At 45.5% G+C, this 23,639-nt stretch overlaps 1 protein-coding gene across 4 annotated transcripts; it reads left to right on the top strand.

Moving 5' to 3' along the window:
- The first annotated feature begins 5,091 nt into the window (after nt 1-5,091).
- LOC308462846 (uncharacterized protein) lies at nt 5,092-20,781 on the top strand. 4 transcript variants are annotated; one of them, XM_080980808.1, is made up of 8 exons: nt 5,160-5,269; nt 8,191-8,237; nt 9,954-10,310; nt 11,319-11,711; nt 13,374-13,478; nt 13,585-13,609; nt 13,702-13,733; nt 19,374-20,781. In XM_080980808.1, exons 1-8 carry the CDS (start codon nt 5,175-5,177, stop codon nt 19,559-19,561), a joined length of 1,242 nt encoding a protein of 413 aa, XP_080836934.1. In that variant the 5' UTR covers nt 5,160-5,174; the 3' UTR covers nt 19,562-20,781. The 4 variants fall into 4 exon arrangements, with proteins under 4 accessions (XP_080836937.1, XP_080836936.1, XP_080836935.1 ...); XM_080980810.1 differs by lacking the exon at nt 11,319-11,711 and having other exon boundaries at nt 5,152-5,269; XM_080980809.1 differs by lacking the exon at nt 13,374-13,478 and having other exon boundaries at nt 5,157-5,269.
- The last annotated feature ends 2,858 nt before the right edge of the window (nt 20,782-23,639 follow it).

Genomic DNA, 23,639 nt, shown 5'->3' with positions numbered 1-23,639 from the left:
ACCCCATGGGATCGTGCTGCCGGGGGTGGTGCGCTCCCCCCGCAATCCTCTTCCTCTGCCAGTGTGCACGAGTGCACATGCGTGGCTCACAGCCTGTTGTTTTGCCAGCCCTGATACAGTAACACTTGGAGAGGTGTTCAGACAGTGCCTACTAGTGGCCACTAAGAGGAACAGCATACTTCCAGGGGCCATTTTTTTGTACCCCACCCCAGAAATGCACCTCCTGGGTCTAGAAAATTGGCAAAACATGCCTGTGTGAGAAAGCATTTCAACTCATTTTCAGCAGACACAGGAGGAAAAAACTTAGTTTGCTCACTTCCCCTCGTTCTGCACAGCTGTTAAAAGTGTGCACAAAATAGCATGCCTCCTTCTGTGTTCTCCAGAACTCTTCTCAGGCTGGATGGCAAAGACGGGGGTTTTTCCGCGGGGTGTGTGGAATTGGCAGGACCCTAAGCAGAGTGTTCGTATTTGGCCAGGCTCAAGATGGGAATGTTGGAGGCTGCAGCAGATGCTCCAACGAGGCTCCGTTTGGTTACCCCAAGGGCTGCTGGGGTGATGGAGCAGACAGTGGTTGATTTTCCCACCTCTGGAAATATAAAGCCCAACCACTGCTCAGTTCTGTCACCATTGGAGCCAAAACACCCAGATAGTTTGAAAAGGTATATTAGCTTTTCTGTTCTCCTGATCATCTCACCCCCTTCAAAATGGAAGCAGGCAATGTATCTGCATTTGAATAAAGTCCGTTACACTTTTGCATGGTGTTCCCTCATTTGCAAATCTGCTAAAAATAGGGAAAACATGAACTCTTTCCTTATTGGCTCCTTTTCTTACTAGATGAGGCAGTGTGGGCCCAGCACTGCAGACTGACCCTGTCTTTGCACGGCACCCCAGAGGCAAGGGCCCCAAACTGCTTCAGTGGGAGAGATGGGAAGCAGGGCTCATGCCATCAACTCTGCTGAAGGCCAGCTCCGACAGGCAGCTTCTACCTCCGAACGGTTTCCATTTCAGCCAGTTCTTATAAGAACTACTTATTTGACTTTGGGGATTGGTTTTCTTCTTCCCTCCCGGCTCCTTTTTCCTTTTGTGTTGTGCCTTCTAGATTGTAAGCCTGTTGGCTGGGACTGCCTTATTTTAACTGATTGCTTGTAACATCCTCTGGAAGCTTAGTTGGGTGAAGAGAGTGATAGAAATAATCTAAATAAGCAAATAAATGCCACAGTGCCATGAAGCCTCTTTCAAGTGAAAGGTGTACTGGGTCAAAAGGAGACCATGATAGGGATCACCTGCAACTTTTCTTTCCTTCCCCTTGAAACATGGGGCTACTAATCTGATTAGGTGAGCGATGATGAGGAAATGGGGGCTTTGACCTTCAGCACATTTCCCCTCAATCTACTTCCCCTCCCTTCCCCCATTAGCTATAATTTCTGCAAAGGGCCAAAGCAGGTGCAACATCTGGATTGAGACTGCCTCATCTCCTGCATACCCAGCCGATCTCTGCACTCTGCTGGAGAAGGCATCTTGCAGATCCTGTAGCAGGAGTAGGCAAGCTAAGGCCCATGGGCCACAAGTGGCCCGCAGGGGTCGTTTAACCGGCCCATGAGCCACCCCCGAACCGAGCTGCCCGCTCGGCGAGTCCCCGCGTGCTGTGCTAAACTGGCACAGCATGGTGCGGGGACTCAGTTCCGCGGCGCTGGAAATCGCATCTGCACATGCGCAGACACTGGAAATCGTGGGCGCGTATGCTCACACGCGCATGCAATCGGGCCCACAGAGGGATCTCCACTGGAATGAACCGGCCCAGGTGAGGTAAACCTTGCCGACCCCTGTCCTACAGTATCAGGAAGTCTGCTCTACATGATGCTGCAACTGAATGTGGTGGCCCCCACCCTTTGCAGTTCCCTCCCACCACATGCCGGACAGACACCTTCTCTATTGTCCTCCTAGAGTGTGCCAAAAACCTTCCTCTTTCAGTGAGGGTTTTATCTCAGTTGCTACCTGTACAGGATTGGAATTGATCTTATACATAGGTGCTGTTGTAACACACCCACACACATCTGTTTTATACAGTGCTTTTTTCTTTAAAAATGTTTAGGGGTAATATCATTTTCCTACTCATATTGAAATACTGCCCCTCCATGAGGTCAAAATTAGATTCACAAAATGTTTAGGGGTATGTGTACCTCTTTGTCCCCCCAGAAAAAAGCACTGGTTTTATATATGCAAATTTTTCAACTGTTTTTATATATGCCATCGTTCTATATATGTTTTAGTGTTTTGCAAATTGCTTTGGGATGCCTCATGGGAAGTGATTCATTAATGGGATAAATAAATAGTGATCAGGGCCATAACACAACTGTCACATTCAACTTGGTTTTGACAGCCTTTTCCTTGTGCAACTGAACCTCCAGGAAAGGCACAGACAGCTGCAGCTTCTTTCTTGACTGCTTCCTGAAATGCACAAGATTTAGAAAGAAGTTAAGTAGTCGAACCTAATATTTCAGAAAAAGGTACAAGCAGATGGCTAAAAAACAAACCTGAATGGATGCGGATTTTGTCATTTTAACGAATGTGTAATGCTCATTGTACAGCCCATAAGTGTCATTAAAATATTGTGAAACCCAGCTTTTGGTTGTCATGTGGTTTTAAAAGAAGAAGAAGAAGCACCTGTCCCTCATGAATTCAGAGCTATGCTTGGAAACAGGATGTAGAAGCAAATAAGCATGAAGACTGGCAGCCAGGAAGCCAATCACAAGTCCAGATCTTCTGTGCTGCCAGCTCTGCATTCTGATATATTTAGACCTGCTGCTGTTGGTTGAATTACGACATTACAAGGTTAGGCATCACAGTGGAACACCATGCAAATAATTCCTTTGGCCCTGCGTAAGTTGCTAAAGGAAAAATGCAAATTGGTCTCTGCTAGAAGGAAAATATGCAAATATGCAACACCAGTACTGTTTTCAATTTGTTGTCTGACTATTGGATACTCTAGCCACCAGTATATCCAAATTTCAGACAAAGCACTGGGAGCAGAATTGAAGGTTTGTTGTTGTTGTTGTTTAGTCGTTTAGTCGTGTCCGCCTCTTCGTGACCCCCTGGACCAGAGCACGCCAGGCACTTCTGTCTTCCACTGCCTCCCGCAGTTTGGTCAGACTCATGGTTGTAGCTTCGAGAATTAAAGGTTTACATATTTTCAAACCAGCTTAGAGTCTATAGAGTCCATGATTCCTGGGTATTGCACCTGGAGGTGAACAGGTTCAGGGATGAGGAATGTCTGGCCCTCCAGATGCTCATGGGCTCCACCTTCCACCACGTCCTGCAAGTATGGACAATGGTCAGGGATGGTGGGAGTTGTTGTCCATCATTTCATTTCACCATCATCACCTTTGCTATGACAAATCTCGATTCATGCCGTTGGATCTGGAGTTCTCTTCCTGCCACCATAAGGACTCTATCCAATGGCAAAATGGGTAGGAATTCTGCTTCTGGGCCAACAGAGAGATCCTGGGTAGGACCTTACAGTTCTAAGAAACCAAAAGGGATGAAGGCCGTGAGATCTCTTTGTAGGAGATGCCCCTGAGATGTCACTGAGGAAAGGAAGAATCAGCACAAAAAACATAATACAGTGGTACCTCGCAAGACGAATGCCTTGCAAGACGAAAAACGCGCAAGACGAGAGTTTTTCGTTTTTTGAGTTCTTCGCAAGACGAATTTCCCTATGGGCTTGCTTCCCAAGACGAAAACGTCTTGTGAGTTTGTTTCCTTTTTCTTAAAACCGTTAATACCCAGGGTAACCGTGCTTCGCAAGACGAAAAATTCACAAGACGAAAAAACTCGCAGAACGAATTAATTTCGTCTTGCGAGGCACCACTGTACTCAAATGGGGGGAAAGGCAAATGGTCTTCTCCAGTGCTTGCTTTCTTTAAAGAAAAAAAGGTGCCAGTACTCACCATGAAGTTGTTACAGTAAGTGCCACACTTTTAACTGGGGGGGGGGGGGAGGTGCCGGTACTGAGAACCCTTGAGTACCCCTAGAAAAACAGTACTGGTCTTCTCCCCTTCATTTTTCTTCACACAGGAAAGGAAAGAGAGCTGAAGAAGTGTGCATGCACATGAAAGCTCATACCAAGAACAAACATAGTTGGTCTCTAAGGTGCTACTGGACAATTTTTTTGGGTTTTTTGTTTTTTGTTTTTTATATATATTTCTACTGCATCAGACCAACACGGCCACCTACCTTATCCAGAGGTAGAGAGGCAGGCTTGGCAGCAGAGGCAGCAACTCTATGGGGCGGAGGACAGCTCAGCCCCCGCCCCACATGTGGGGATGAGGCTGAGCCATCCCCAATCTTGAGGGTCCCACCGGGCCTCCCTGGGCCTTGTAACATCACACACATGCAAGAAGGTTGTGTGGAACTTGGCCCTTCTGCTTGGAGGGCCACATTCCCCTTGGGCCTAAGATGCCCCATTGCTGGTCACTGCTTGGAAGGTTCAACCGCCCCCAAAAAGGAACAAATTCTGTTCACAATTCACAATTTGCCCATGTGTCCTCGATGTGCCCACCCAGCTGCTGCCTTCAGAATTTCGCAAGCTGCCTGCTAAAGTATAAAATATACTTCAGAAAACATCTAGACACCCCCCCCACTGTGTCATGCTAACAATGGAATTATTTAACTCCTCCAAGTATTTTGGTCTTTACGTTTCAACAGCTGACATCACTTTTCAGACATGCAGAAATGGTAAATGCAATGAGTTAAGGGACAACCCTTCCCCCCGGGGGTTATTAAACTGAAACTTTAGTCAAACTGAATTGAAAAACACCCTGAGTTCCACAGCAGAAGGAACTCGATTCACATTAAGTTCAGCTGGAAATTATAGGAAATACTTTCAGGTGCAATTCCAAGATTTCTGAATTAATTCAGTGAATTAGTTAACATGAATTAGAGTTCAGTCCAAGCCCTGTTCCTGCTTTATACTCCTTTCCATGCACAGTGAGGACTCTCACTCTGCCTACACTAGGCATATCTTGCTTTCCCGTTCTAATCTACACACCCCATTTTATGCAATCTGCCCCTTCTCCCTATTTTGAGCAACACTAATTAGATTTAGAATGTCAGAGAGAGGAAATGTTGTTCTGCCACCTAGTGGCTGATCAGGGTAATACACGCAGAGGCCCAGAATGCGACGAGCTAGTCCGGAGCATTTATGGATCTTGAAACTTTCGAGTTCACTCATTTTCACCCGCTGCACTGAAGGTCTCCTAGGTTTTATCAGGTGAGGACTAAAGGGAGAGATGGTTCAAGGGGGTGGGGGTGGGGCAAGGGAATGAGCGCAATTCGTGAGGAAGTATTAGAGCACAGGCTATGAAGGCAAACCATCCCTGCTCTTTCCAGGCAGGGCTGGCGGGGGACAGAGCTTTCTGGCAGCCACAGGAGGGGGGCCGAGAAGGAGCAGCAAGACAGGGCTTGGGATGTGGCTGGAGGGGTTAATGGAGCTACAGTCATTTAGACCACATCTAACATTGTCTTGGGAAGTGTAATTTACCTCTCCTGGATCTACAGTTCCCAGCACTCTTAACAAACTATAGTTCCCACAATGCTTTGGGGGAAGCCATGCAATTTAAATCAGATTTAAATGTATGCTGTGGATGCGACCTGGGATTCTCCATGTGTTGCCAAGCCTGCTCCTCAGAAGAGGTCTCCCTGGGGGGCCACCAAGGACGGAAGAGCTGGAGACTGAGGTCTGAGCCATGGGCAAGAGTTGCTTAGAATCTCTCTTTCAGAGGCTCTGTTGTAATGACTAGGAGTGGTGCTTGTGCAGTAGAACGTCCCAGGTAAGGCTCCTCCATTTGAGCTACTGGCTAACAACCCTACAACCTCTCTTTAAAAAAAAATAATTCTTAATTTTCAATTACTAAAATCCAATATAAACCACATTTTAACAATCTCAAATTACAATTCAAATTCAAATATATATCAATTATAAAGCCAATTATACATTTTGCGTGGCCTCCTGTGTACTAGATTTCAAGGTGAGATAATTTTATTTCATCTTGCTTCCGAAGTCTTAATTAATCCATTTACATTCCATCTTGATCTTAATCCCTTATCAACAGCTACAGAGGTTTTTTTTACTTCCATTCATATTGGCACATTTAATAAATTTTATTTCTGCAAGAGGAGTTCTGTATCCCATATATTTCCTCTGTGTGATGTTTATTTTGTCCATGTTGTTTCTTCATTCTTCCTATTCTCCATCACGTCCTGCACAGCACCGCTGCTTCCGCTTCGCTCTTTCTTTTCCTTCGTACCCAGAGAATGAGGCTGTAATTTCAACTGTGTCACACACCATCTTTTTGTTGTTACTGTTTGAGTTTAGAGAGAGAGTAATCTGGCGACCTGCCAAAGCCTTGGCCGATCTTCAAAGCTCAAAATCCAGGTCCTCCCATGGCAATACAGTGAAAGTTTGATGCTTTAAATCCATTTCAATTTTCTCACACAGTTCTATTTTTCATTGTAATCCATGAATATAACCCAGTTCTCTTTGGTCTCCTCTTGCCTTTTATCAGTTTGTTAGCATTCAAAGCGGCGGGGGGGGGGGGAGTTGCCGAATCATTTATGTAGAAAGAAAGGGTAAAGACTCCCCCCTCACATACCATATTTTACATGGAAGGAAGTCTTCTTTCCAGTTTGAATCGTAATGGCTTTGTAGCTGCTTCAATTTAGCAGTTTATGATCTTGTTCCATGTGCTCCAGCACGTGTCTGTATATTAGTCATAATTTCTGTTATGTACTGAAGTTCTCACCCTGGGCCAGCAGGGCGATACTGTAGATAGTTATGCAAATGAAGGCTCGAAAGTGACGTTCAGTGATTGGATAGTTTGTATGCAAATGAAGGATCGAAAGTGATGTTCAGTGATTGGATAGTTTTAGAAAATGGCAACAGTTACATTGTTCTGGAGCTCTATATAAGCAGGCTGACTGAGCTCCTCAGTTCTGTTCCAGCTTACAAATAAAGAGCTGCTTTGGAAGAATTGCTGTGTCGTCTGATATGTTCACCCACAACTTAACAATTTCACTCTAATAAACAGAAGTACGTCTGCTTCCTAATGGCTGCGTAGGAGGGTTACCGATAGGCGAAGTACTTTTGCACTCAGTGCCTCCCTGCCTCCCGTATTCCATGCCAGAGCGAGAGCCAGGTACTGAGACAATTTGCAAGTGAAGCTCATTCCCCCCCCCGCCCCGGGCCCTGTGGGGAGCTTGCAAGGACAATTACCCTCAAATCATCCTTGTTTATTCTTCGCTAACTGTCTCCACTGGGGACGCGGGTGGCGCTGTGGGTTAAACCACAGAGCCTAGGACTTGCCGATCAGAAGGTCGGCGGTTCCAATCCCCGCGATGGGGTGAGCTCCTGTTGCTCAGCCCCTGCTCCTGCCAACCTAGCAGTTCGAAAGCACGTCAAAGTGCAAGTAGATAAATAGGTACCGCTCCGGCAGGAAGGTAAAACGGCGTTTCCATGTGCTGCTCTGGTTCGCCAGAAGTGGCTTAGTCATGCTGGCCACATGACCTGGAAGCTGTACGCCGGCTCCCTCGGCCAATAAAGCAAGATGAGCGCCGCAACCCCAGAGTCGGTCACGACTGGACCTAATGGTCAGGGGTCCCTTTACCCTTTACCTTTAACTGTCTCCGCTATTGTGGGAGTGGCATCCATTAAGGGAACAACCCCACCAACCTCAGTCAACCCTCAGCTACCCACTGGTTGCATGTCTTCTAAATCACAGCCAGTCTATGGAATGGCACCACCAATCAGCTTCCAACTTGGCAGGGAGGAGGATGGACACAAAACTAGAATTAGTTGTCTCTGCCTATCATTGGCTTTGATCTCGCCAATATAGGCTGGTCTTCCTGCCTTCTGCCCTGCCAATGCTATTGGGTACCAGCCACCTCTGAAACTTCCTAGTTTGGTTGTATCACGTGTTAATTCCCCAGAGGAGGTGTTTGAGGGGGAGTCAGTTGCGGTTAAAGTTTCAACCTTGAGTGATTTCTAAGCAGAAGGGAAGTGAAAGGCTGTAAATAACTGCTACACTTGCAAGTTGCTTCATGTCAGCTGTCTCTTCTTCTGCTTTTCTTTCCTTTCTCAAGTGAAGAGAACTTAAGGCGACAAGACCATTTGCCTTTTTTTGTTTTCCATTTCAGGATTATGTTTTTCATGCTGATTCTTCTTTTCCTAAGGGAAATTTCAGGTACGTGTCCTACAAAGAGATCTCATGGTCTCTGCTCCTGTTGGTTTCTTAAGGAGAGGAACTGTGAGGGAAGGTCCACCAAGGACCACGCCAGGCAGAGCAGCTGCTGCCACAACTTCCCTTTTCTTTAAAACTGTTGTGAAGTCATGGAGAGCCCCTGGCACTTCTGCAAAGCCAATTTTGGGCTCCTCAGAGCAAATGGAAGATGTTCAGTTTGGGGCAGTGCCTGAAACAGCCTTTTGTTGGTAATAGTAAAAACGAAATGTGAATCTACACCACAGACTGAAACTAACTTAACCATCCTTCCTTTTACACCATGAGAGTGAATGTGAGAGGCCTTGACTGTGCTGTTTTCAGTGCATGCTTAAAGCATCTTGGTTTAGACAAGCCTACCCAAATATCTCAACTGCTGATGTGTTTTTAGTTTATTGCTGGTTTTAATTTTCTGAATCTTTTACTTGCTTTTACTAATGATTTTACTGTTTTATTCCTTTCATAAACTGCTTCAAGGTTGTTCACAATTGGGCCATGTATACATTTTATGAAATAAATAAGCAATAACAATCAATGGGCTGGAGAGGGAAGGTTATTTCATTTAGGGAAAATGGCAGGTGAGGGGAACATAATGAGGGGTGTAGGAGACATCTGGAGAAAATGGAAACAGTAGCAGAAATTTCTGATGTTTGTTTACTTCTTCCATGCCCAGAATGGAAATCAGTCTAGCAAATACAACCAGTATTTGGTGCTGTTGCTATTTTTTCAACCTCCAAATCATATGTAACTGATTACAGTTTCCCTGCCCCCATTTGCATTGCATTAATATTAATATATTGGAATAATGTAATGACAATGTAATTTACATATAATTGATTGTTTAAGTTCTGTAATTTTGTCACAGCCGATAGCTGCCCTACATCCTTTGGCATGGCAGAGGTGTCTAAAAGTCTGCATGATGTAAAGAAAATGGACAGAGGTCCATTTTTCTCCCCCTTTGTTGGTCATCCAATGAATCCAAAGGGGGTGAGATTCCCAGTGGCCCAAAGGAATAACTATCTTGCAAGGCATTTACTTAAATTATGAAATATTCCTTCACAGGAAAGAGTGACAGCCACCCATTTAGATGGCTTTAGACAAATTCATGGAAGATAAGGTTCTGAATGGCTACTGGCTTTAGTGGTTACATACCACCTCTGGTGCCAGAGGCAGCAGGGCTCTGAATTCCAGGGGATGAGACTTGCAAGGGAGTCTTGCCATCAGGTCCCCTTGGGGCAGTGGTTCTCGACCTGCGGGTCCCCAGATGTTGTTGAACTACAACTCCTATCACCCCTAGCTAGCAAGGCCAGAGCTCAGGGATGATGGGAGTTGTAGTCCAACAGCATCTGGGGACCCACAGGTTGAGAACCGCTGCCTTGGGGGCTCCCCATAGGATAGGCATCTGGTTGGCCCCATTGAGGGCACGATGCTGGAGTAGAAGAGCCTTTGGGCTGATCCAGCAGGCTTTTCTTAGGCTCTGTCAGCCACTCTCCAACTCCAGCTCTGTATTAGTTTGGGGAGGTGATGGCAGTTAAAACGGTGTAACACTGAAGAAATATATACTAGCATAGATACATTCAGGAGAGGGACCACATTACAGCTTCCAAAGGTTCAGGGAATTCTTTTGCCCTGAAGTGCAAGATCCTACAAATACGAGCCGTGAACACTTTCCTCCCCCTACAGGTGCAACCTTCATTAATATTTATGAAAATGAAAATCACTGGCTGAGCTGCAGCAACACATCAGCCGATCAGAAGGAATCAAGATGGTGGTTGGGGAAAGACTGCTCCTCCTTGGTCCAATTTCAGCCAATGCCTTGTGATCCAAGTTCTCAGTGCCCAGCAGGAAAGAACCCCACAAGCAGATATCTAAACTGTACACAAAGGAATGTCTCTATTGCTGCTTTCCCAGGTGGTGGAATATTTGCATGCAAAGCCCTGTCAGGTAGCAATGCGTCAGATCCACACCCACTTATTAATAAGGAGGACCACTGCAGGAATTTCAACTTCTTCATTGTAGCAATAATAAACAACACTGTAGGTGAGTGCATTAAAAGACAGCATGTCATTTTGAGGTGAATTCAGAAAGCATAAGAGTAACAGGTGCACTGGAAAAAGAAATAGGAACACAGGAAATCTGCCATACAGAGTTAGCTAAGGATTATCTGCACTGACTCCAGGGTTTCAGAGAGGGTTCTCTCTTGCTCTCTGCCCCTGAGCTAAGAACATAATTTCTCTTTTAGAACCATTTCCATTTATGTTTGCCAGTGGGAATGCAGGCAACAGCCATGAAATTCACAGCAAAAGCAAAAATGATGTTCTTCCAACTGAGGATAACTCTAAGAGTCAAAATAAATGAAAGGCCTTTTTTAAAAAAGAGAGAAGGCGTTAGACCAGATGGATGTGCCATCTTAGTCCTACGCAGATTAGACCCATTGAAGTTAATGGGCACAGCTCACCTGGGTCCATGAATTTCAGTGAGCCAATTCTTGATAGGATTAGTAGGATGCCATAACTAGCTGGTGTTTACTTTGGCAGGGAGACAGAATGCAAACCAGTTCAATCAGATCCATGCAGAATAAGCTGCAATAATGCACAGGTCAAAATTCACCATTGGAAGCAAAAGTATTGGAAAGCTCTCCCTTTTCAAACTTTGCCCATTTTGCTTGAGGGTCACTGACTTGAATATGTAATGTTAGTTTTCAGTGAGGTACAAATGCCAGAAAGAACCAAGGGGAAGCTTTTGCACATTTCTAGCAAATTGTATGAAAAAAATGTCATGATTATGCACTGGTACCTCGGGTTAAGTACTTAATTCGTTCCGGAGGTCTATTCTTAACCTGAAACTGTTCTTAACCTGAAGCACCACTTTAGCTAATGGGGCCTCCTGCAGCCGCCATGCCGCTGGAGCACGATTTCTGTTCTCATCCTGAAGCAAAGTTCTTAACCTGAGGCACTATTTCTGGGTTAGCGGAGTCTGTAACCTGAAGCATATGTAACCCGAGGTACCACTGTTACTCTCATGTGACTATGCCATTTTGCATTGCAGAGAGTAACGTGCATTCAGAAGAATTAGTGGTTGTTGAAGGACAACAGAACTTCAGTCTTCCTTGTGAATTTGATTTGACTGGTGCCAGAGACATATTTACTTTGTATTGGATTAAGGAAACATTTGAAAGGAGGTGCCTTGCTTCTGTTTCAAATGAAGACCACTGTTTTTCTAATAATCTAAACTGCTGTGTTGGCACCAAGATCAAAAAGAGACAGGTCAAAAATTTGACTGACCCACTTGACAGACATCAAAGTCATTACCTGACAATTTTCAACACCACCACTTCAGACACTGGAGTGTATTTCTGCCTGGTTGCTGTTTACACCAACAGACACGTGTGGAAGATTGTAAATAATGTGACTGTACAAGTGCGAAAAGGCAACAGTGAAGGTGAGTTTAGAAATTACTTTTAAAAATGTGTTCTCTTCCTTTAGTTGAGTGTTGGATGCTCAGAAACTCTCCTCTTTGACTGGGGACTTAGGCAGGAAGGGCAGGCACCCCGAAGGCCTTCCCTCACCACTCAAGACATTTGGGAAACTCTCAGAGAAACCCTTGTGGGGGACGGATCATGGTCATCTGCCCTCAAGTTGGGCTCTGCCACGAGTGGTGGGGGAAAACAATCAGTTCAGAACTTTCTAGTTTACCCTTCTTGAAACACTGAAATTAATACAAATGTAAGGTTCTGCACTTAGGCAGGAAGAACCAGATGCACAAATACAAAATGGGAGACACCTGGCATACATGTGAAAAGGATCTAGGGATCTTGGTGGACCACAAGCTGAACATGAGTCAACATGAATGTGATACAGCAGCTAAAAAAGCTAACCCTATTCTAGGCTGCATCAATAGAAGTCTAGTGTCCAGATCAAGGGAAGTCATAGGACCACTGTTCTGCCTTGGTCACACCACACCTGGAATCCTGCCTTCAGTTCTGGGCACCACAATTTAAGAAGGATGTTGACAAGCTGGAAGGTGTGCAGAGGAGGGCAAGCAAGATGATCAAGGGTCTGGAAACGAAGCCTTATGAGGAATGCTTGAAGGAGCTGGGTATGTTTAGCCTGGAAAAGAAGAGACGGAGAGGTGATAGGACAGCCATCTTCCAATATCTGAAGGGCTGTCCCATGGAAGAGGGAGGAAGCTGGTTTCCTCCTGCTTTCGAGGGGAGAACACAAAGCAATGGATTCAAGTTGCAACTCCACTTACCTTCAACAGGCTTGTGCGGGACAGTTGCTGCAGAGGTTTTCTCAACTGGCTTAAACCCAAAACAGACAATGTTTTTTTTGGGGGGGGGGGGAGGGAGGTGCTGGTGCTCACCATTAACTTATTACACTGAGTGCCACACTTTTAACATTTGAAAGGGGAAAAAAAAGGTGCCGGTACTGCTTACCCTTGAGTACCCCCAGAAAAAAAAAGCACTGGAAGGAGTATCCCATTAAAAGGATTTGGGAGACGTTGCTTCTGTCCAGACATCCAGGCAGGGGCCATGGCACTCCTCAAGGTGGCAATCCCATGGGGCATTCCTACTTGATGTATGTCACAGGACCTCACCATTGTGTTGACCTCCAAAAAGGCTACTTCCAGCAGGTGGCTGGATGTTGATGGTTGTGTCCAATGCTTATGCCAAACCTTTGACATTTGCAATTGATAAAGAGGTGGCCTGATTTGACTCAAAGCAGTGCTATTCTGTCTGGTTCTTCTCTGTGAGTCAGGCAAAGTGGGCTTGGGGTGCCTGGGCATGCAGAAAAGAGATTCTGACTAAAGACCAGGAAGAACTTTCTGACACTAAGAGCTGTTTGACAGGGGAACAGGGTCTTCTTTGAGTAGGACTAGCATTGAATTCCACTCCCCATAATCCCCAAAGCTCTAAGCCTGAGAAAATACAGACAGGATTTTGGCTTGTATGATCATATCAGCAGATCAATGTTTGCCATCCATTATCCTCACAAAACTTTGAGGAATGTTTAAGTAATTTGGAAACAATAAAATTAGCCTGAGGCTGCCATGTTTCTTTTCCTCCACCTGATACCATATCATATTGGGATCTCTTTTCAGGGTCTACTTTTACAAAAGAGCTACAGATCTCACTGGGAGTGGTAGGAGGAATTGTTCTGATTAGTGGGATAATATTGTTCCTTTGCTGGAAGAAAAAGTCTAAAGGTAATGAAAGAAGAACATATTATAAGGTGGAATCAAAGGTGACTGTGTGATTTGCAAAAGCATTTTAAACTGCTACTTAATAATGCATATATTTTTTGTTTGACAGGAAAGGCATATGAATCGCAACAAAGGTACTACATGTCAAACAATATAAAGAATTCTGCTAGTGCTTCTCTCCCTTCCAGACCATAAAAATGACTCTAAATTTATCTCTTCTATTTAGGGATCAGACCACAACTGAAATGGAAGAAGACTGTAAGCACAAGCCCCCTTTTGAATAATGTTATAAGTGGTGTCTCATGTAAGAGATATAGGCAAATGTCCAACACATATTCCTTAGAGGATGTTACATGTGTCACATTTAGTGGACACGAATCATTAAGTGTGAATTCAGATAGTTAGCATTCATGCAATTAAAATTCTGCATAGAACTTGAGCAGGTTAGGAAAGGAGACTAGGTCGGCGAATGCAAAGACGCCATGCAAGAAAAAATCTTGCTTGTTGGAGAGAAAGGTGCACTTTCTGCCATAGGAGCCAACTCCGAGGGGTCAAGGTCCTTTCGCCCTCCCAAAAATATTTGAAGGGGCTCCCCCCCCCCCAGTTGATGGGTAGTGCCATTTAAATGGTGTGTGTGTGCTGTGCCATGTGATTGATTATGCAAGGTAGGGCTTACCTGCCCCCCATATTTTATTCAAGTTGGCACCCCTGCTCCCTGCCATGCTAGTTGTCTAGATGCAGGGAAACATTCACAAATATGATCTCTCAGCTGCTGTAATGGGAAGGTGGTGGTTCATTTTACCACCTTAGGATTCTAGAGCTTCATTCGCATCTCATTCTGTGGGGGACTCTTTCCTTTTGTGTGGGGGTCAGCCATATTTCCAGACTGCACTGGGGTAATAAAAATCCTTAAGAGGCCCTCAAGAATGACAGTGACCATTTCAGTTTGGAGCAGCAGGGAAGGGTCTAGCAGAGGTTAATAATAATAATAATAATAATAATAATAATAATAAATTTATTTGTACCCTGCTCATCTTGCTGGGTTTCCCCGGCCAATCTGGGCGGCTTCCAACAAAGATTACAAATACATTAAAACATCAGTCATTAAAAACTTCCCTAAACAGGGCTGCCTTGTCTTCTAAATGTCTTCTAAATGTCAGATAGTTGTTTAGCTCTTTGACATCTGATGGGAGGGCGTTCCACAGGGCGGGCGCCACTATTGAGAAGGCCCTCTGCCTGGTTCCATGTAACTTGGCTTCTCGCAGTGAGGGAACCGCCAGAAGGCCCTCGGAGCTGGACCTCAGTTTCCGGGCAGAACGATGGGGATGGAGATGCTCCTTCAGGTCTACTGGGCTGAGGCCATTTAGGGCTTTAAAGCACCAACACTTTGAATTGTGCTCAGAAATGTACTGGGAGCCAATGTAGGTCTTTCAAGATTGGTGTTATGTGGTCTCAGCGACTGCTCCCAGTCACCAGTCTGGCTGCCGCATTCTGAATTAGTTGTAGTTTCCAGGTCACCTTCAAAGGCAGCCCCACGTAGAGCGCATTGCAGTAGTCCAAGCGGGAAATAACCAGAGCATGCACCACTCTGGCAAGACAGTCTGTGGGCAGGTAGGGTCTCAGCCTGCGTACCAGATGGAGCTGGTAGACAGCTGCCCTGGACACAGAATTAACCTGCACCTCCATGGACAGCTGTGAGTCCAGAATGACTCCCAGGCTGCGCACCTGGTCCTTCAGGGGCACAGTTGCCTCATTCAGGATCAGGGAGTCCTCCACACCTGCCTGCCTCCTGTCCCCCCAAAACAGAACTTCTGTCTTGTCAGGATTCAACCTCAATCTGTTAGCTCTCATCAATCCTCCAACCGCCTCCAGACATTCACACAGGACCTTCACTGCCTTCACTGGTTCTGATATGAAAGAGCAGAGCCACTGTATGACAGTGCCTCGAGCTCTCAGCTCCTCTGGACTGCCCAGAAGGATGTTATGATCGATGGTGTCAAAGGCATGTTGTGTGCAGGCATTAGAAATGACATGCTGTGCAGGTCTGCACTTTCTGACTGTACATCTGGGACAGATGTTTTGCACCTCCAGATATTTGCTGAACTAAACTCCCATCTGCCCCAGCAAGCAGGGCCAATGGCCAAGGATGTTGATGATAATACTATTATATAATTTTTATTTATTTATACCCCGCTCATCTGGCTGACTTGCCCAGCCACTCTAGGCGGTTTCCAACACAAAGAATAATCATAATAATAAAACATCAAACATTAATAGTAACAATCTGATCCTATATAAATAGTCACAATATCTTTAAAATAAACAACCTACATCAAATAAAGCAAAATTCAACAATCCAATAAAATTCAATAGTAAACAGCAAAATCAAACATCAAATAATAATTAAACTGTTTAGTAATTCTTTATTGTAATAAATGTAATCTATAACACTGGTCAACAACAAATTTGTTGTCTGCGTTTTTTCAGTTGATTTAGGACGAATTTGATGCGCTGAATCCAAAAATCACATTGGTTTTGCTCAATCAGGTCAAGGTTTTGAGCTATGGCCACATGTCTTTTTTATGTTTTTGTTCACATGTACGCTTGTGTGGAGCATTTTAGAAGTAGTTGGTGGGGGTGAAATGCCATGTCGAATAATTGTTTTGATTGGAAATGATTATTTTAATGACAAGAAGTATTCAGGTCTGATAGTTCTGGGTGATTATGTCGAAAAGGGATCAGTTTGAAGTCATAAAACCTCGAAATCTTCCATAAATTGGTGCGGCTGGGATCAACAGAAAGAACCGGAGCAGCCTCAAGTATCCTAATCTTCAATCAGCACGTCGTCCTGTAGCTCATTGTGATGAAATTCCAGTGCCTATCTTCGGAGAACTTCCTGACATTAGTGACGAAGATGCCTCCAGTGTTGAAGGACATGAAGAAGAAGTGGTTCTTGAAGATGATGCTCCACATCCATTTTCCCAGAAGGAGTTGAATGATCTAGTTCGCGACCTCAGCTTGTCGAAGGACTCTGCCGAACTGTTGGCATCCAGACTGAAGGAAAAAAACCTCCTCTCTGACAGTGCTCGCATCAGCTTCTTCCGCAACAGGCATCAAGAGTACCTCCATTTTTTCTCGGAAGAGAAGGACTTGGTGTACTGTGCAGATATTGTGCAGCTTCTGCTCAAGCTTGGAGTGCCACAGTACGAACCCAAAGATTGGAGACTGTTCATTGACAGCAGCAAGTGATCACTGAAATGTGTTCTGCTACACAATGGCAACCAGTTTGCCTCTATACCCCTGGCTCACTCAAGTACACTGAAGGAGAACTATGGAGCGGTGAAGTATGTGCTGGAGAAAATTGGTTATGATCAGCATAAGTGGTTTATTTGTGTTGACCTAAAGATGGTGAACTTTTTGTTGGGACAACAGTCTGGCTTCACCAAGTACCCATGTTTTCTGTGCATTTGGGATAGTAGGGACCGTGCTCAGCATTACACGAAGAAGGACTGGCCTGTGCGGAAGGAATTGGTGCCTTGCAAAGAAAGGAACGTCATCAACGACCCTCTGGTGGACAGAGACAGAATACTCTTCCCACCGCTGCACATCAAGCTCGGCTTAATCAAGCAGTTCACCAAGGCTCTGGACAAGGATGGTGACTGCTTCACTTACTTGTGCCAGGCTTTTCCAGGATTGACCATGGAGAAGTTGAAAGCTGGCATCTTTGACGGTCCTCAGATCCGTCAGCTCATCAGAGATCCAGAGTTCGGAAACTCAATGAACGAAGAAGAAGAAGAAGAAGAAGAAGAAGAAGAAGAAGAAGAAGAATTATTTGGATTTGATATCCCGCTTTATCACTACCTGAAGGAGTCTCAAAGTGGCTAACATTCTCCTTTCCCTTCCTCCCCCACAACAAACACTCTGTGAGGTGAGTGAGGCTGAGAGACTTCAAAGAAGTGTGACTAGCCCAAGGTCACCCAGCAGCTGCATGTGGAGGACTGGTGACGCAAACCTGGTTCACCAGATTACGAGTCCACCGCTCTTAACCACTACACCACACTGACTCTCAAACGAACGAAGTGGAACTGGAAGCGTGGAAGGCATTTGTTCTGGTAGTGAAGAACTTTCTTGGCAACAATAAGGCCAGAAACTACGCAGAACTTGTCAACAACATGCTGACTGCTTTCAGAAACCTGGGCTGCAACATGAGCGTCAAGATGCACTACCTATTTTCACATATGGACCAGTTTCCTGAGAACCTGGGTTCAATGAGTGACGAGCAGGGGGAGAGATTCCATCAGGACATGAAAGAGATGGAGACCAGGTATCAGGGTCGCTGGGACACAGTCATGATGGCTGACTACTGTTGGACTCTGAAGAGAGACCTCCCTGCCGCTGAGCATTCCAGGAGTTCCAAGAAACGGAAGTTCAAGCCCTGAAGTTTGAAAAATGGTGAAGCAACATGCAATTTACGTGTACTTACCTTTATCAATGCCCACCATTCAGTTTATAGTAAACCTGACCTGATGGAGAGAAACAGATGTCATTTCCTGATTCAGCAGTGCAAAAATACCCTAAATCAGTTGTAGAAATCTAGACAACATTCAAAAAGTAAAAAATTGTAGCCCAGTGAAAAATAACAGCAAACCATAATGCATAAAATACCACAAAACACACAAAATCTTTGACAAACAAGGACACACAACTCCTCCCATGCCAGCTGCTTCTGCTGTTCTCAAAGTCATGGTCTGGGAAAGGCTGGAGGCAGGGAGCGAGAGGAGGCAGGGAGCAAGAGGAGGCAGGGAGCTAGAGGGTGGGGCAACAGGTGGAAAAGCCATTGCCTGCAGAAAGTCTCTCTCTTACGTGGAGAGAGTTGTAGGTCAACAACATTTGGAGGGCCAAAGGTTCCCCACACCTGATCGAGGGCATTTCACATATTAAATTCAGGTGGTGAAACATACAAGAACATACATATCCTGAAGGATGGCACGACTGAGTAACCAGAATCCTGAACCAGGAACAGGAGACAAGGCTACACGACACTATTATATTGCAGTTCACCCTTATTGATTCTAATAAGCTTTCAATCAGTTCTTCTCTAGAATGGCTTAACTGAATGCTGAATGCTGGGTCAAGGATTTACTGGACTGAATCACTGTAGCTGAATCATGTCAGGGTTCATATTTCTGCATGCTGGCCAGGCTAATAAAAGATCCATGCATGGAGAAAGCTGACTCACAAGGAGAGCATTTGGCTAGGACATTTCCCCCTGATGTGCTTGGTTTCTATGTGCAGGGAATCCACACAACTCTTTTTATTTTTAAAAAACACACAACAGCAGACATAGATCAACATCACACAGAACACAGTACATAGGGGAGGATCTAATGTTTGTCCTACTTAGAGTAGACCTGCTGAAGTTAATGAGCATGACTAACTTACCGGTAGGTTTATTCAGTTTATTGGGGCTACGCTGAGTAGGACTTGCATTATTATTATTATTATTATTATTATTATTATTATTATTTATCCAATTCGTTCAACACAGAAATTTTGAATGTAACACTGGAAAAGAAAGATATTGTAAACTGCCCTATGATCCTTGGATCCTTGGATAAATAAAATTAAAATTAAATATAAAATAAATAGGAAAATAAAATAAAAGTAACATACAAAACCATTTGCTTACCTTTAGTATAAAATGGTAGAATTTCGAAAGGACTTTGCCATATGTTAGTTGTAGGTGCATAGCTTGGTTCTAAAGTGGTGCATCCATTATTTTCAGGTCCCCCTTTAAAAATAAGATAGTTGAACTTTCCATCTTAAAAATCCCTTGACATAACTTTGTAGGATAGGATTGAAAACTCATCTGAGTCTTTCCCCCTTTTCCCCTTACAGGCTCCCCATATGCCGTTTCCAGCCGCAATGACATAGATGGGAATGAAGTTGTGTATTCACTCGCGATGAGTCCTGGTGTGAACCCAGATAGTCTCTATTCTTTACCAGAGAGCAAATCCGATCCTGGAATGCAACCTGGAGAGAATGTGCAAGCAATTTATGCAGTGCCAAAGAAAGAGAGATATTGAGTAGAGCCATGGATCGAATGTTAGCTACAGATGTGGAAATTCTGGCTTGATGTCTATGTCCACACTAACTATAAAGCCAGTGGCCATGGACGAGTGTCCTTGATCTCTCAGCTTCAGTCAGGAATAGGCCATAAACAGTCTTGGCTTCCCCCAGAGAATTCGGGTTGCTAGGAGATCCCTGTTTTGGCCCACAGAGCTACAGTTTCAGAGTTCCCTGTGAAGAGGAATTGATTGTTAAACCACTCTGGAAATTGTAGCTCCAGAGGCGTAATAGGGGGATCTCATAACAGGGTTGCCATAAATCGGACACAAAAGGTTTTTGAGCTTTTTCGGGGAAAGTTGTTGAGCTTTGGAAGATTGCCCACAGAAAGTTGGCAACCCTATCATAACAGCACTCAGTGCCCTTAATGAACTACAGCTCCCAGAATTCTTGGGGGTGAAGCCAAGACTGTTTAAAGTGGTATCATAGTGCTTTTAATGTATGGTGTGCATGCATGCCTCCCTCAAGAACCTGTGGCCTTCCAGATGTGGACCCACCCTTCCCTTACACCCTGCTTGGGGGCTGAATAGGATTTTTTTCGTAAGCCCCCAGTTGGCCTGGGGACTCACTCCTCTTTTTTTGCTGACGCCATTCTGCTGGGAGTCCTGTTTTTGGATTGGTGTTCTGGACTGGTTTAGTTGGCTTTCATTTTGGGCAGGAAAGACAAGTTAAGATCTGGTGGGGCAAATACCTGAGGCATGATTGGGTTAAGGGCACTCTTTGCCACCCTACACTGCCTTGACGTTGGGTCCTTTGGGATGTCCTTTGGCCTTGGCAAGTGCCTGGGCGTGAACTCCAGCCCGGTGGTGCCACAGTGCGCTTGTCAGGTTCACATGCCCATGGGGACAGCATCTTAGGGGTGGGCAGGGCCAGAGGTGGATGTGGTTGAGGCAATTGTTGTGACTCTTCCCTTTATAGAACAGGCTGCTTACCAGCCATGCAAAAGTCAGAGGTTTCTGCTTACACCCCCATCTAGGCAAGCAACAGGCGTTGTTCCAAGAAGTGTGTCAAAGAGAGATCTTTCCCAGTCTGCATCTGTATTGGAACTGTTTTAAATATGTTTTTATTATTTTTATTACTTTGTTGCTTGGTGTTTTCTACCTTGAATGCCTTCAGGAGGAAGGATGGGATATAAATTTAATGAACAAATAAAATTTAAATAAATAAATAAAGCAAGTAAGTTGAGTTTGATTACCATCAGCATCAGGGTTCTGGGACACATTTCAGCCTGGCAAAAGCACTCAAGGAGGGGATGGAGCAGAGCTGGAGAGGGTCTGGTCTGGGAGAGGAGGGGCAGCCTGGGAAGGGTTTGGGAGGCCACACAGGGCTCATCCACACACCTGCTGCTGCTGCTAGTCCCATGCCTGCAAAACATGGGCCCAAGCAGCAGTGTAGCTAGCTGGTCAGGTGCCCGGGGTGGCACACATGCGCTGCAGCCGGAGGTGGAATGAGCCGCCCACGGGGGCAGGGCGAGTCTCAGCCGTAGGGTGGCTGAGGCGGTGGGCAGGCGCAAGCCCCACGGTGTGGCACCCAGTGCCCCCCGCCTCACCTAGCTACCCCTGTGCCTTCATGATCACCTAAGTGTGGACCTCCAAACATTCCCAGAGCCCTCCCCGCATTGCTCTTGCTCCCTCCCATAGGAGCCAGGGAGAGGAATGCAGCCCGCTTATGGAGAGGGGAAGAAATGGGTGGGTTTCTGGCTTATTGCAGAGATTAAAAAGTCACTTTTTAGGGCAACGAGCCTCCAAAGGCGGCTTCCACCTTGCAGTCATAAAACCCAGAGCAACCCAGACCCACCAAACGTATTAACTCATTCCCACACCGCCCCCGACAATACCAGAAAAGCAGCCCTCATGGAAACCCGTCCCAAGCAGTCTCAGCCCATTTCAACCCAATCAAGCCTTGGAAGGTTTTCCAGGCGGCTGAAACCTGGCAGGAAGATCCCTGCCGCCCCTCCTGGCTCCGGGGGCAGCCTCGCTCTCTGCCCGGCTGGCCGCGCAGGGACTCTCCTGGTTCCTGCGGAGAGAAGCAGTTTTCCTCCGCAGAGACTTACTGTGCCAAAGTGAGCAGGCGAGGGAGACGGAGAGGAGGAGGCAGCTTAGGCAGATTCATGGAGGAGAGGGCAGTCAAAGGCTACTAGCCATAAAGGCTGTGCTCTGCCTGCAAAGTTGGAGACAGGAATGCTTCTGGTTTCTGGAAATCACGCGAGGGGAGAGTGCGCCTGCAGTGGCGTAGGAAGGGGCGTGCGGTGGGTGCCGGGGCTATTTTTTGTCACCCTCCTCACTGATGACACCTGGGGTGGCCTGCACCCCCCTTCCTAGCCACTGGGTCCAAGTGGTTTTCCGCTTGTCCCGCCACTTTCCCAGGGAAAACCCACTCTTCAGCCCCAAAGAGCAGGTTTCCCTGGGTGAAAGCGGTGGGACAAGCAGAGGTTTGGATCGGCCAATAGAGAGGCTGGAGGGGGGGGGGAGTGCATTTGGTCCCCAGGATTGAGGTTCCCTAGGTTTTGCCTTATATTTGCAGAAGTTCGTTATGCAATTATACAGAAGCATAATTTTTGCCTGAAGATTGCTATTTCCCCTCCCAGTAGTAGGAAAAGCTGTGAAAGCAAAGGGATAACAGTTCACCTCTAACAAGAACATCAGTGGCAAAATCCTCCTATAAGGCTCCATTTCACAGCTTCTGCTAGTTCTTTTTCACAAGCTGTATTCTGCCTGAAGGCTAAAGAACATTTTTCAGAGAAACAAACCCTGATTTCTTTATTACTCATTTGGATAATATACTGACATGATTTTTAAAAAAGGAATGCTTCTTCAAAGCAACTATCCAAAAGGCTACCTGGAGATGGCGAGGTGGATTTTATTTCTGGACCACTAGATGCCACCCTCACTCTTGCTAGAAAGCTAAGCTTTCCTTTCCCATAGGAATAATATTCTGATTTCTGCACATCTGGAAATCCCAGGTGCTCCTCTCCCCTGCCAAGGGGTATTGGACCATTTCCCTCCTGCTGCCCTTGCAATATTCCTGAGGTGTGCTCCTCCCTCTGGGGCTTCAGGGCAATAGTGGCCAGGAGGGGAAGGACTAAGCACCCACCTTGCTCACCGCGTCTCCCCTGCAAATCCTTCTTGTAATTTTGAAGTGAAATGCACCTGGCATAGATGTCAACTGGATGTCAAACATTTGATTCTGGCATTGGGGAAGCTTTGTAAAAGTGTTTAATCACCTCCCCGCAGGCCAATCCTGTGCATTTTTACCAGTCAGTGCACTGCCTCAGGTCTGCAAGCAATCCTGCGTTCCTCTGCTTGAGAGTGAGCAGTTCCTTCTGTCTAACCATGCATTTACCTTTATTGACATTGCAACCCTAACCATGTCTGCTCAGAAGTACAATATTATGGTAATTCAGTGGCACTTAATTCCAGTTAAGTGGGGTTAGGTAAGAGGGGCTCTTCAAGCTTACCTGGCAGTAAGTCCCCTTGGCTTACTTCTCAATAAATATGCATAGGATTGTGCTGTGAATGTGTTAAGAGTACAGTGGTACCTTGGGTTACAGATGCTTCAGGTTACAAAGGCTTCAGGTTACAGACTCCGCTAACCCAGAAATAGTACCTCAGGTTAAAAACTTTGCTTCAGGATGAGAACAGAAATTGTGCTCCGGCGGCGTGGCAGCAGCAGGAGGCCCCATTAGCTAAAGTGGTGCTTCAGGTTAAGAACAGTTTCAGGTTAAGAACAGACCTCCAGAACGAGGTACCACTGTAATAATATTCCACATTCATATAACTCTGAATATTCAGTGTTTCACATACATTATCTTATAGTAATGTATCTACTGCATAATGGATTTGTGTGTGCATTTATATATGCAGTTGTTTTATGGATATTTTTATTGTATTGTGAAATCATTTCAAGATGCTTCATTGGAAATGCTTCATAAATAAAATAAAATACTACCACAGCTGCTGCTACTACTAATTCTTTCAGCAGAGTATTACAGCCTCCTCATTGGGGGTGGGGGTGGGGTGGGGCTGAGAGTCTTCTGCT

Source organism: Podarcis pityusensis (assembly GCF_964106645.2).
Source record: "Podarcis pityusensis genome assembly, chromosome: 14".
NCBI lineage: Eukaryota > Metazoa > Chordata > Lepidosauria > Squamata > Lacertidae > Podarcis > Podarcis pityusensis.
The sequence above is the reverse complement of the archived record's forward strand: the minus strand, read 5'-3'. Positions and strand labels throughout refer to the sequence as shown.

What these genes read in the sequence shown, in the direction of transcription:
- LOC308462846 (XM_080980808.1), top strand. Translation starts at nt 5,175, where the DNA reads ATGCGACGAGCTAGTCCGGAGCATTTATGGATCTTGAAACTTTCGAGT. An exon ending in CTGGAAGAAAAAGTCTAAAG is followed by an intron (nt 13,479 to 13,584) that starts GTAATGAAAGAA and finishes TTTGTTTGACAG; the next exon opens with GAAAGGCATATGAATCGCAA. An exon ending in GCATATGAATCGCAACAAAG is followed by an intron (nt 13,610 to 13,701) that starts GTACTACATGTC and finishes TCTTCTATTTAG; the next exon opens with GGATCAGACCACAACTGAAA.